This window comes from Perca flavescens, chromosome 7, assembly GCF_004354835.1.
Source record: "Perca flavescens isolate YP-PL-M2 chromosome 7, PFLA_1.0, whole genome shotgun sequence".
Classification (NCBI taxonomy): Eukaryota; Metazoa; Chordata; class Actinopteri; order Perciformes; family Percidae; genus Perca; species Perca flavescens.
Window position 1 is genome coordinate 23,486,883 of NC_041337.1, and position 14,763 is coordinate 23,501,645.

General features: G+C 43.0%; 1 protein-coding gene across 1 annotated transcript in view; it reads left to right on the forward strand.

Moving 5' to 3' along the window:
• Positions 1-14,763, forward strand: part of LOC114558545 (PR domain zinc finger protein 16-like) — a 161,284-nt gene that overhangs the window by 61,259 nt on the left and 85,262 nt on the right. The window contains exon 2 of the mRNA XM_028582606.1: positions 1,613-2,076. Coding sequence (XP_028438407.1) covers positions 1,613-2,076 — 464 coding nt within the window. The remainder of the gene's footprint in view (positions 1-1,612; positions 2,077-14,763) is intronic.

Below are 14,763 nucleotides of genomic sequence, written 5' to 3' on the forward strand. Positions count from 1 at the left end.
GATGGACTTTTTCTACTTTGGTTTTTTGATTAGATCATTCAATCTTTCTACAATGTACAAGTCTCAGTTTTTACCGCCTCACCTTTTTAAGCATACACAAATAATTGTTTAGAAATCAGTCCACTCTTAAAACAGAAACGTATTAATGATGCATATTTATTGTATTAAAACTCAACCCACAAACTTTCATTGTGACCTAATAAAATGTCATGTACTAACAAGCACATTTTTAAAATGTCATGTTACAGCTCCAGCTAAGATCTGGGAAGTGGTGGCAGGCTTGGCAGCAGGCTAGATGGAGGCTAACAGAGGGAGAAAGCTTGATTGGAACCACTCCTGCTGTAATTTTGGGCCTAGTTAGCCTGCTGATTGCCATTCCCTGTGTTTAGATAGTAAAACTGCAGTGGTGCTTTGACTAAAGACACCAGGATCTGTCCAAAGAGCAAAAGAAGGAAACACACATAGATGTGCTTAGGCTAACACACACACACACACACACACACACACACACACACACACAAATACAGACAAATAGGTTTTGCACCTCTAGGTATTGAACCTCTATACTTTCTTTGGTACTGACTGAAGTGTATTGATAACACCTACTATTGAAAACTGTCAAGTTCTTGTATTGTTGCTTGTGTTAAACATTTCAGAAGTGTTGCTTTTAGGAAAATCGCTTTCATAAAAGATGCATATTTGTATTCCTCAAAATAAGATATAGGTATTGTCTTGCTATCAGTAAAAAACCCCAGGTATCGTTGCAGCACTGATGTTCAAAAAGGCACGTGGTAAATAATGTGCCGTTACAGATCCCCACATACCCTACATAGTGAAGCAGTTCGCTGAGATGCATTTGCTAGAAAAAAACATCTTCAATAACACATTTAAGAAAATGGGATGAAACTTAAACCCAAACGTTATGTACATCAACACACACACACACACACACACACACACACACACACACACAGTGCTCATCCTCATTTTCACTCATGTTGAAATGGTGGGATCCTTGAGTGCAGGCAGTCAATCTCTGGACAGACAGTAATGCTCGGTGACGAGGCTAACCAGCACAGTGATAGACACAGCGATTATTTGTAAGATGAGTCCTGGCAGAAAGCAGCGAGTGCAATGGAATTGAGAACTTTTCCCATCGACAACTTGGCTAACTTAAAGCTTCTTCTCTTTGTCTGTCTGGCTCTTCTCACATAGCCTCTGAAAAACCTTTGAACTCAGCATGTTGTAGCTGAAGACCATCAGATGGATAGGTATTCTTTTCTCGAGACCCCCACAATTCTCTCATTATAAAGAGTGGTTTTCTAACAGTTTAGGTTTGGAGATTGAAATGGAGTGCTTTTTTTGTAATTCAGGGTCAAGAAGCCATTCGATGCCTAGTGTCTGCTAAGAGATTTCATAGTCTCTGTATTTCAACGTCTGAGTTTAATAGTGTAAATGTGGCTGAGTAAAACCAAGGTTTTTTCTCTTTCCTAACATGTTGATGGTAAAATCCATGACCTTCATTATGTAATCTCCTAGGAAATTGTATGTTGTGTTACACCTCCTCTGCCTGCCTAGTAACAGTTGTCTGTATGTGGGTTTTGTGTCACAGATGACAGCGAGCCAGTGGACAGCATGTACGACACAGAGGCCAACCTCCCGGGTTTAGCGGGCGGAGGTGCTGCCGACAGCCCAGAAGACGACGCAGAAGACGGCGTCATCAACATGTCCCCCCTGCCTTCACCGACTCCTTCCCATCCAAACAACAACCACCACCACCTGCTGCACCCCCACATGTACGCCACCCACCACCACCACCATCTTCACAACAACAGCAACAGCAGCAGCAATGACCAGGACTTCACCACACCCAAGGAGGGCTCGCCATACGAGGCGCCAGTCTACATTCCCGATGACATTCCCATTCCCAGCGAACTGGAGCTGCGGGAGTCCTCTGTTCCTGGTGCCGGCCTGGGCGTTTGGGCCAAGACCTGCATTGGTGCTGGCGAGAGGTTTGGTCTGCACAGCACGCTGCATCCCGAAGCCACGGGCAAAGACAGCTCCTTTGGATGGGAGGTAGGAACCAGACAGGCTTCTTTGTACTTTGATTTGGGTTATTTACAGGTTTTCTTTGTACTTTCATTTCACTGTCTCTCACTTATTACCACTTACATACTTTGTGGCACAAGCACAAATGTACGGTAAGATATGAGATCGAGAAGATGAAGCAACACTGAAAAGGGTAAGTGAGTGAACGAGCCGCTCTTCATTCATTCGCATTCTCAGCCATCACTCTTTATCCACCGCCGATCTCATTATCACCAAAGATGCCCATGCCATTTGCATCCCTGTTGTGATTGGACCTCATCTCTTTTTTTTTTTTTTTTTATCCTGCACATACACACAAACATACACACACGTATAGAAAACACACTCGTCCAGAATTCCAGCAGCACAGCGATGTCAGATGGAAAAATCGGGCTGATTAGTGGAGGTATCAGCTTTTCTGGGCGTCGGTCCGAGCAAGCACACTCATTTGGTCACGCCACCCGATATGGAAATGGAAGAAGCATGGTCCAATGCGGTGGCGGCATATTGAACTATTAATTTTCATTTCAACATGACATTAGAGGATATTGAAGTTGCTTCAGTAAGCTCATTAGTGAAAAAAAAGACACTCCTGATCTCTGTCTCCCTTTCTCTCTTTTCATGTGCCTAATCAGAGATGAAATATACTGGCCTGCTTTTCATTTCACTGACTCCTTGACTCTTCATTTTTAGGGGGCCAGTCATTCACATAGTCTAATATTACATTTGTTTGTAATAAGGAATAGAGACTTTGACAAGTTAATCATTGAAACACTGTGTTGGAAAGGGCATGATGTGCTTCAATTAGACACCACCAGCTGATGATGTACACAGTTACAAGTTAATACTCATGTCCATAAATGCGGACTAAAAGGCCATGCAATGATTTTGGAATTCTGGTAACTATACATTTAGAAGACCATACAAAATTGGGGCATTTTAAGCGATATTGAGCGTTAGCATAATGGAAAAGTTTTCTTGTAGAGCTAGAACAAACTTTATTTTAATGAAACATCACAGATGTCTGCTGCTGATCTGTTCCCTGAAGTAAACATTTAGGCAGATAGAGTAGAACTAGTATCGTAAAAGCAGGAATGATTCTTTTATAAAAGCAGATTGTAATACTTCAACCTTGTGCTTGTCAATAAGTTAAACAGGAGCGTAAAATTAGGATATATCTTTGTTTTTGTTGTTTTGATAAATATACACATATATACACGTAAATATAATAACGCTGAAATGCTCCTAAAAGTATGGTTATGAATCCCTTATTGACAAGATTTGAAAGAAATCCTTTAATGGGTTCAGTGTGAAGAACTCCTGGTGGTTTCCACCAAAGCCTTCATTTCTCTTTTCACCCTGTTTTCTTCCTAACAGTTGTAGGAGCATGCAGGCGATTAGAGCACACAGGCACACGCTATGTGGCAGTGTGCCAGGATGAACGTTTTCCTTTTTAAAGTTCATATTATGGCTAGCCATTCGGGGTGCAAAGGGCACCTCTCCAAAAGCTACACTCTCCCCGTAGCTCTTGTGTTTTCTCTCAGTTTTCCTCCTCCTTCCTCTTTTCTCCCCAGACACCCCGACTAATGCATATTTATCAGCTAAGCTTTCTGGCTTGTAGGAAAAAAGGCCACCTTCAGCTCTGAAGAGTTACATTCACACGTGCTCGCAGAAATGTCCTGGAAAGGGAGAGATTCAGCATATTGTTGCACTTTTAAGATGTCTAGTGTTTTGGCCACTTTAAGGTGGACTTTGAACGTTTAATAAACCACCTTGTACAGCCCAGATTCTATCACTGACTAATTTTTTTGTTTTTATTTTGTTTGACTAATTCTTCTCAGATCAATGTAAAATATCTGGTCTTTGCCTCCAAACATGTCAAAAGGGAACTATTGATCTGTCTTTTTTTTCCCTCTTCTCCTCAATGGTTGTTGGATGACTCACTCTGGGTTAGGCTGTATTATTTTTTTAAGATATCCTGTCTGGTTTGGGGCTGGAAGGCTTCGGGGGCTCTCCTCTCCCAGACTCTTATCACAGATAGTCATAACAGTCAGTCTGTTGATAGTCATCAACAGACTCCCCTAGGAGTCCCGTACACCCCCTTTCACCATCTACCCCTCTACTCATCTACTACCTCTGGTCTTAGACAAATAGACAGGCGAGGGAGAAACAGAAGTAATACTGAGTGAAGAAAGATGTTGAAAGAAACCAGAGAGAAACACGGATTGATGGGGATGGATAGAGTAAGAAAAGAGGATGCAAAAATCTATATTTCTCACAGCATCAGAAACACCAGAGGAGCCTAATACTCTTCATGGAAATTCTGTGAACATGTGTTACACCAGTCCTGCCAAAACAGGGGGATATGTTATGAGAGATAATAAGTGAAGTCATCTGAGATCTCTGTGGTGTAAATGTGATCATATCTAACCAAGGCCTCACACATTTTGTCTTCAAAATTGGACTAAGTGCTGAATTTAGTTTTTGAGTGATTAGTTTAACTGCGCTTCCACTTTACAATAAATGGCAGGAATACTGTATTGTGGATGTTGGGTGAAAATCTTTTCTTCCCAAAATAAACAGCCTTGTTTTTTTCTTGATGGCGACTTCATTTTAACTTGATTGAACTATCTTAAAATCAGAGGTTGTAGACTACAGTATACTGTAAATGTAGCCCTATAATCATTGACAAAATGAAATACCCAAAATTGCAGTTACAGGTTTTTTTTCTCATCAACAATGATATGCCATCTGCAGTAGTACACTCAAATCCAAAACAGCTTAACTACATTGACTGCGTTTTTGTGGATTTTATTACTAAGACTGGCAATAACTCATTATGTTGGCTTTGCAAGCGAGGCCAAGCAGCTCTAACAATATCTTTCTGGATATCTGAGTAGAAGTGTAGATTTGTGGAGAGAAACGGAGAGAGTAATAGAAAGAGAGAGTGAAAGAGTAGCAGTGACTGAAAGAAGAAAGAGGAAGGCAGAGAGGAAGCCTACTATTGTCTGTCCCGGGGCGTTGGGGAATGGAAGAGGTGTTAACTCAGACTCATTTCAGCGAGACAGACAGCTCAATCTAAGAGCTGCTTTGCTGCAGGCCATGGCCATTCTCTTCTGTCTCGGACTCCCTCTCTGGGCCAGCACCAAGTCATCCATTTAAAAACCATTATGCTTCCCCCTTAGCACAACAAGATAGAACGCCAGGGCCCCAGGTCTACCGTATGCGTGTGTGTCTCTCTGGTTGTGTGTGTGTAGGGCTGCCAACGCCCCTCAGGATAGGAAGGCCTGAGCAAGCAGAGTGAGGCAAGGCCCTCAGAGAGTCCAGTGTGGGGATCTGCTGTCAGAGTGACTGCTGCTATTATCTGGCCGGTAGATTGGCCTGACTTGCCTATTGATAGAGACATGTCACCATACAATGACTGGCGGTATTGTGCACTGACTGGCATTGAATGGACTCACTAATCTGACTCCCTCGGGTGTTCAGATGGCAGGAGAGAGGGCAACACATCCGTGTTTGGAGGTAGCGGTGCATGTTAATAGGAACAAACTGCAAATGTACAGCTTGGATCTGTGAGCAACGTTAAATCTTTCCCACAGAAACTTTGATCTTTAGAGGAAAAACCAAGATAAAATCAAGTCTCTCTGTTATGTCTGTATCTGTATGTAACATTTGTGACTCAAACAAACAGTATGACCGAGCCCTATCAAAGCGATATTAATGGTGTTTACTCTCACTTCTCCCTACCCTGTTACCACTGGGCATGTCCTCGCACCTCTGAATCATGGCTTTTGACACTCCTCCAGCACATATTAGCTTTGTCTTTTCTCACTATCTTTTGTTTCTCCAGCTCAAGTGTTTGCTATCTCACAAAGTTCTCGCTTGAAGGTCAACGCACATCAGGTGTTTAAGCACAACCCCAACAACTGTGAGAAGACGGAGTCACATGCTGGTCAGTTTGGTCCAGTTACTGGACTGAACTTGGAATTACAAATCATGGTTTTCTGCCATTGTCAATTTATAGAACATAAATGTAACACAGCACATTACCTTCAGGGTATTGAATATTCTGAGGCATGATAAGGGCGATATAAGAAGGCCTTATCATGCATTTTGATTCTGGGGATGTACATTGATGTAGACCCGTTGGACAAGGTCAACACAAATGCTTTCACACACAAAAATATGTATCATAGAGTCCATGTCAGCCCCGCAGCCATATTTGTTTCTTTGCAGCAGTGGACCTTGGGATGACTTTGTTGCCAGGCAAACTTATTTTTCTCTGTCCCTCATTCTTTTTCTGTTGACTTTTTGTGCGGTGATTTTCCATATCAGTATAATTCACTCAAGCGATGTGTGGAAAGAGGCAAGAACTATGCTAGCTCTTCTGTTTACCCTGTTATTGACTTAGTGATAGGCTAAGACGTCTGGCGGGCCCTCTTATGTCGCCAAGGTCCTACGTGACAGATACCCATCCGGCCATGGCATCACAAATCTCACTCACCCTCAGTCATCCACTAAATCTCCAGCTTGACAACTCGCTTTTTCACGCTTATGCTGTGCTTCCTTTGTTCTTGACCTAATCGCTCATCGTCCTTGTCTCCAAACTTTAGGGAGAAGAAGTCCTGGCGCACCCTCACACTTATCTGTCCTGACCCACCTCTCGGCTCCTAAAGTGTTTGCTCTGCTTTTGTGTTTTGCCTGAGGAGGGCGGATGGCCAAGTTCTTATGATGCAAGATATCCCTATAGGGCATTCAAGGTGCAGCTTGAAACTTGTCTGATCTGTTTGCCTTCTACAGAAAGGTGTTCTTTATCTTGATGTTTGGCCCTTAAGGTGACTGGTACCAAACTGATAGGGCAGAAACTCCCTGAGATTGCCAGGAGACAGTAGTCACACCAAGTGAATGGATAGCATGAGAGAGAAAGAGAGGGAGTGAGATAACAACAGGATAGAGTTGTTTCCTGCTTGATTTGACTAATGTGCTTTCCAGCGTTCTCACAGTGACACTCATGTTCTGCCGCTTCAATTATGAGTGTTGGTTAAGGCCAAAGAAAGTAAGCTTTTACTATCCATAACACAGGAAACCATAATCCTATGTGAACCCATTTGTTCATCATCTCGTTTGTCTTGAACCCCTACTGTGTAGACTATTGTATAGCATGAGTGAAGCTCTTCATGTAAGGGGGTCATTATCGTGTCTTTTAGTAATCAAATCAGGACCATGCTCTGATGAGCATGGGCTTGAGCTGAGATTACTTCTTAAAGCCACTTAACAGGAGAAAACAGCAGGCCTTCTTAGTTTTACCTCCTCAGATCTAGTTTCATTGGAAAGTATGGGATGATTGTATATTAAAGGGTCAGTTCACTTACAAATTTGCCCTGGTACTGTCTGGTTAGCGTTGAGATAATCCAACAGTGAAGCTTCTGCTGCCACCTCTATATAACAGAGATAGATAGTGAATAGAATTCCTTTGTTGTGCAAAACATATGAAAGTTTTTAGAAAGCAGATTTCTCAAAATCTGGGTGCATTAAACTGAAGCTGTCTGCATGGTTATCAACTACCAGGGATTAGTACAAAAACATGTTTTTCTGATTTGGGTGAACGGTCCCTTTTAAGTCTTTCACAAATATCAGGTTTAACTGACAAGATCCACAAGATGAAATGCTGCATTGAGGAACAGACAGTGTGATACATACTTAAAGTATCCCGATATTACACCAGTGCTGTGATTAAAAACCATCTTTTCACAAAGAGGAATCTTTTAAAATATTTTAATAGTGAAAATTTTGAATATATATTTACAACTAACTTCATAATTTTCAGGATTGATTATATGAAATTATGTGTTAAGGTAAGGAGTTACTTTGGCACATGTGCATATAGCCCCCACATTGTAATGAAAGGGATATCAAACCTGTGGTTTCTAATAACAGTATTGACCAACAGTGTGCGGTTTTTTGTCATCATTATTTGACTTTGACAGAAACCCCAAGTTTACACACGGAGCAAAAACACCAGAGAGAGAGCGTAACACCACAAGTCCCGGGCCTGGGTGCTGTAATATCTTCCATTCACGTTCATTTTATGTAGGTTTTAAACATGCCATTAGCCAATTTAATCCAATTTTCCCAGCTTTCGGAGCACTCCAGTGGAACAGATTCCATCTAATATTAAACATATGGTTGTCGTTGCCCCTAGAAACACCACAGCAGCGCTGGGCTTTTTTAAGAAGCTGTTAAAGACAAGCCCCCTGTGTCCCAGTGCAAACCGTTGTCAATTATCTTCAATGAACACTGTAATTGATAACGAGGAAGCAGGGCAGCAAATTAAATGTCAGGTTTGGTTAGAAGCCTGATACCTTATCATTTGTTCATAACTCGTTACCAACATCTGTTAATTAGTTAATAAATTAATTTGCAGGGCTCAGATGAAAGGTGCGCAGGCTCCCGAGGAAGTACATCGGGCAAAGTCATCCATCTTTGAAGAGAGTGGAACTCGACAAATATTGTCCCTGGGATTTGGGCTGTTATTACTTGGTCATTGGTTTCAGACCTCCGCCACTCCAACCAAGTGTTCTCAATGGAACCTCTTGTTTGCCTGAATAACCCCCTACAGTCTCCTTACACATCTCCACCACAATGCTATCCTTTATTGCAGGAGGTTTCTCTTAGCAGATGTGCTTTAAACATTAATTTAAAAACCCTCACATTGGCTCATCAGTCCTCTACGGTGAAGCGCAGGTAACTCCTGTCCAATCCCCTTCTCCCCCCTCTCTTTCACTATGTATCTTGTGAAACCCCATCGTTCATCATTGCCCTGATGAATAGTCCCATCAGTTAGGGCCTCAGGGCGGGAGCAGACAATGACTCTGCTCTTTGCCGCGTTTGTTGAAGATGATGACATTTGCCAAATTCTGTTTATATTGCTGATTAGATTTATGCTATTATGTAGACATACCCTTTTCCGCCTTCCCAGCTCTTGCTGCTAATATTAGCTATGAATTAGTCATGAAACAAAGCTCATCTTATCTTATGTCATATTCTGTCAAATATATTTTCTATTTATAATATAATATATTTTGTGTACCCTGTAAGTGTATAGGTGCGAGCCCTTCAATACCAGACCTTTGTTAGTCACAGATCACTGACTCTTTCTTCCATTTTCACTCACTTTCCTTTTCTCCCTCTCTTTAAATCCCAATCCCTTCTGCTGCTTAACATTTCTATGACTCAAGCAGGAGGTGGTGACCTATTAATCAGGTTCCCGTGGCTGTTGTGATTGCCATTTTCCATAATCAGATACACAACACGGCCTAAAAGCCTTGGCTGTAGAAATACTTATTTTCGTTAACTCTTACAGTTCTTGTGCTGGAGACCTCAATCCATGAGTAGTGAGCCCAGGAGGAAACTGGACTGCACGGCTGTGCCTTTTAAATACTTTTGTATTAGGTATAAGTACTAACATTTCGGTACAGTGTGTGTCTTTGTCAGATTCAAACAGTCATAGTACAAACAGAGAGTAAAAAACCAACAAAAGCATATAACCAGTCATCTTATATTAAATATAAAAGTTCAGGTAACCTTCACATTCTCTGTTTTTGACAAGTTTATCTTTTTTTTTTAAAGCTCCAGATATATGCAATATTAATCTATGGTACGTTGGGTGTGTATATATACTGTAATGTGATTCCACACAAACATGCACAGGCATTTAAAGTGTACATTACCACACGCACATACAGTACGTCCATACAAACATAAAGAGACACAGGCTGGCAGGTTACCATGTTATTCTTTCCTCTACTCGGTCATTTAGAATAACAGTCTAGAGTGAGAAGCTAAGCACGATGACGACATTCGATCTAAAAACAGTGTTGAATTGTTGAAGTGTCGAACACACCGAGACGTCTTTACCTTGGAAAGTCTCCGGAATCGCTCGGGTGATTTTCGCTCATTTTCTCCACCACTGTCATTGGAAGCAAGACCCAGAGTCTTGTCTGCACGAGACAACAAGGAGGTTTTGACAGAGTCAAGATTTGTAGAGGTGTGCTTATGTGTGTGCGCACGCTTGTGTGTGTATCTATGTGCCCATTTCTGTCTGTTAATCATCTTGGGCACCGGCCCGCCCTCCACGTAATCCTAAATCTGTCAAATTTCCCCAACTAAAACAGGATCTCACCAGGAGTTTGGTGTAATATCTTAATTTAGTATGAGTGCTTGTGTCAAGATGACTAATAACAGTTTAAACAGATGTTTCCCAGACATTTCATTTATGAGATATCATTGCCTCATTCAATTTTGTTTGCACTATTTTGCACACTAGTCACTGTGACAGTGCATGTTTAATCACTGTAATGTAAAACATCAATGCATTGGTATGGTATAGTTGATTTTGATGTCATCCTCCGAGGTACAGTAACTGTAAGACTATGCGTTAAAATTGCTTGAAACAACGTTTACTGGGATATCTATTTATTATGTTTTCAGGTGACAGCATTAAAGTATTTAAAAGTTAATAAGACAACATATTAAATACTTCTTTAATCATAGCTCAATAAATCCCATAACATATTAGGCAAGTGATGACATCCACACAGCTGGTTTTACTTTGATACTACAGCTGTCACCAAGCCGTTTATTTCCATGTAGGTGTAAAAGAGACTCTTTATTTACTTATTTATAACACTACTGCTTCGTCACTGCTGAACCCTTTAGACGGGTTGATATGCAGTTACAACTTATACAAGATAAAGACAAATAAATCCTAGTCCTCACTTCATTCTCACCATGGGGAACAATAACCTGACTGTTAGTTCAGGTTTTTCCAGAACGAAAGGGAAGTAACTAACTTACTTGAGATCTGCAAATCGTCTTAATGGTCAGAGCAGTGCACTGCAAGCCTCTCAGCCATTCTGTCCTCTATAAACATCATATGATTATACTCTGTGTCCCTCTTTCTGCAGAGGAGGTGAGCTGATGTTGGTGCAGCTGGTACACAGCGGTACCCAGCTTGCCACCCGGTACCACGGAAGGGTGGGGGAAGAAAATAATGAAAAATACTTTCTCTGAGACTCTTAGGCCTGAGCCATGTGATACAGTTGTAATGCCAAACAACAGAACAAAAGCATTGTCATTGTGCAAGAGTGTAAATGTATGTGCCTATGGCCCCCACCTTTACCTGCAGATAATATTGGTTACAATTCTGACGAGAACATCTCACTATTATCTTGTTATTATCTTCATGTGTGCTTTCCCACCGCTTCTGTATGTTATGTGCCATTCCTCATTATTTAATAGTTGAGATCAAATACTGGACACACTAGTTTATAATGAACCTCTTCACACTGTTATTTCATTGAGTGTTTCTGGTGACAAAGCCTGCTCCCCTCTGCTGGCCAAGAGCTCACAATGCCACTTTCTAAACAAGTTCTAAGTGCTTTTAATGTTGTGTGGCCGATGTTGTTTATTCAGGGAGGTAGAGAGAGAGAGAGAGGCAGACTTTCTAGTACAGCTGTAGAAAAACATACAAGTGTACAGTATAAGAGCACACCAGCAAACACACACAGTCTTTCACACACACACACACACACACTTGAAGCAAGGTGCCTACCAAACTACTCAAGCAGTACAAACAGTACTTTTTTCCAACTCTCCTGTGAAGTGGGGAATGCGTGACAGGCGTCACTTTCTGTCTTTACGCCGCTTTTCACATCCTATTTTTCTGTTTTCATCTCTTTACCCCTGTTCTCGCACATTTGCATGTATGTTCACAAATACACACGCGCGTGCGCGCACACACACACACACACACACACACACACACACACACAAACACACACACACACACACACACACACACACACACACACACACACACACACACACACACACACACACACACACACACACACACAGTCCCCTCTCTAGCATTCACATGATGGATCACCACAGGGCCTTCTGAGAATCCCTTACAGAGTATTCTTCACGTATATACAAACATATTACAATGCTTGCAGAGAGCAGACTTTAATATCTTTTCGCGTGCCGATGTACTGTCAAGTGTTGATTTCTGTGAATCAGACATTATGTGCTTTCGTGACAAAATACAGGGCATGGGCTTCAATTATACCCAGATCCCAGGCTCAAATCTTTTCTTTTGTGATTTATTGATTTTCAACCCCCTCTCTCAATTTTATGTGCCCTTCCTCTCTACTTCTCCTCTCCTCCTTTTCTTTTTCGCTCCCTCCTCCTCTTTTCCTGGCCTCCGGGGTCCCAGTGCTTCTAATTCGGCCTTATCAGTGAAGTAATTTAGCTGCCACAGCTTGGGTTTCTGTTGCGCGGCAAGCGGCCCCATTGTCCTGCCCTGCTGTTGCTGAGATAAACCCTCAGATTGAACAAAGTCCGCGCTGACCTTTACAAACTCCCAAATCTCGCTCTGTACACCCCTCCAACAGAGATTCTCTCTGCTTCAAGCTCTTTTCTTAGGGTGGGAGGGGGACTTGGGGCACATCAAGTGGGAGGGACAAGGCGAATGAGTGTGTGTGTGTGTGTGTGTGTGTGTGTGTGTGTGTGTTCATGTGTATGTGTGTGAAAGAGTTAGTGTGTGTGGGGTCAGGGTGGATTGAGTGAGCGTGAGATGGACAGGGGAGAGGGATTAAGATGGCTGACTGAGCCTGTCTATATTTCCAATGGTACTTCGCTCTGAGAGCGAGGCCGAGGAGGAAAAAGTGCACTGCAAGCAAAGCATTCAAGTGTGTGTTTTTTTTCTGTCTCCTTCAGACTGCGAGAGAAGGCTTTTGTGAGCAACATTCTCTGACCTTCCTGCCTTCAACGTTCAACCAGAAATATGATTTCTTTGACAAAAAAAGAGACAGTTTGTGTCTGAGTTCCTCGTACTTGCTGTTGATGACTGAAACAGCTCATTGAGAGAACCCTGACAAAGGCACCGTTGAACCCCTTGTCTTACCTCCATTGTTATCTATCATGTCCTTCATTCCTTGGCAGAAGGCCCAAGAGGAGTCTGTCGGGATTGTTGCTTTGACACACAGTGAAACGGCTAGAGAGGAACGGTTGAAGCCAAGTGGCTGGGGGGGGATCTGGTGGGGGTCGATGCTGTGCGGGGGAGGTTTGGGGCACAATGCGACAGGAGTACCCTCTCCATTGTGAACCACTGTCATCCTTCAGAAGCCACTCGACTAGCTCTCCACGCAGCAAATCCTCTCTGCTCTCTGTTCCAGCCGTATGTCGGTCAGGGAGGGAACTTCATCAAAAGGTCTTGGAGTTGGGGATCGAGACAGAGTGGGTCGAGGGAGGCAGTATGGTGGAGAAGAGGGGTGGAACGTGTTGTTAGTGTAGAGTCAGGGTGTTGGTGTGGGCAGGTGGGGGGGCATACTCCCTACATTCAGGTGTGGGCTTCAGTGTCAGTAATGTGGGATTGGACGGAATCTGCCCTGTTGGTCAGGGTGGCGCTGTGTTTATCCCACCCTTCATCCCTGCTCCTTTTCACCTCCCCCCGCCCGCCACCACCTGCCTGCGAGCCACCACCAGTGTTCCCAGGGAGATGAGCGCCACGGAGAAGAAGGCCCACAAGGGATTAACTTTTCACATGGCTGGGAGTCCTCGTCTCAAAAGACCTGACAACCCCAGACGGCTTGATTAAAAAAGAAAAGAAGAGAAGAGGAAAGAAGGGAGGGAGGGCACGGGAGGAGGAGAAGAGGGGGAATTCTTCACATGATGGCCCTGAGAGAGGGATTTTGGATATTGGGTGTCTTTTTTTTCCCTTGGTCCAAAGCCCCCATGTCTTGGTTGAGAATGAGCAAATTGTTCCTCCTGTTCTCTCAGCAGTCCCTGTGTTGCCCGGCCTAAAGATGTGGGTGGGCACCAGCACATATTGTTGACTCCTCACAAGAAACCTAGAGATGTCCTCTAGTTTGAAAGGGGGCGGGGGGGGAATCATGGCTTTGATGACTTTTCATCTGCTTCTTTTTCTTTGGATGCCAAATCCATCAAAGAACCAGAATATTCAGTCACTGACTCCAAATTTCTAGAATGATATGATTATATCATGATCTATTATTCATAAATTGTCATTAATGTATTATCAAATGCCCTCTGTTGTTATGTGTTTGTCAGCATTGCATTACAGTCAAGGAAGACATTGGCAGAGAGAGTCGGCGAACCGTTGCCGGCTTAAAGTTCTAGTATTCAAGTGGCAAGGCGCCCTATTTCCCCTCACTCTATCCCAGATAAATTGGGCCTCTCAGGTTTGTCTGTGAGAAAGAGAGGACAAAAATCAAAACAAACGCTCCCACTGAAGTGAAGATGGGAGTAGGGGTTGGCTTTCCTCTCTGGCTAGCGGATCAGCAACTCAACCTAGCGGGACAGCGGGCCACTTAATACCTTCCATCTTGTCCAGGTAACAGAGTGGCCCGACAGGGGGGTCAGGGAAGGTAGCAGGGTATCGTCTTACAGATCACCACTCACCCTCTGGCTTCCTCTACATGGCTCACTTACCCTCTTCTCATCTCCGCTGCTGGGACACACTCACCCTCTCTTCCCACACCCCTCAGCGAGGAGACAAACATCCATTGAGAAAGTTTTTGTGGATGTTTACGCCCAGTTTCTCTCTAAAGGTCCGCTGAGATGAACCAAAATCTATATGAATGACTCAAG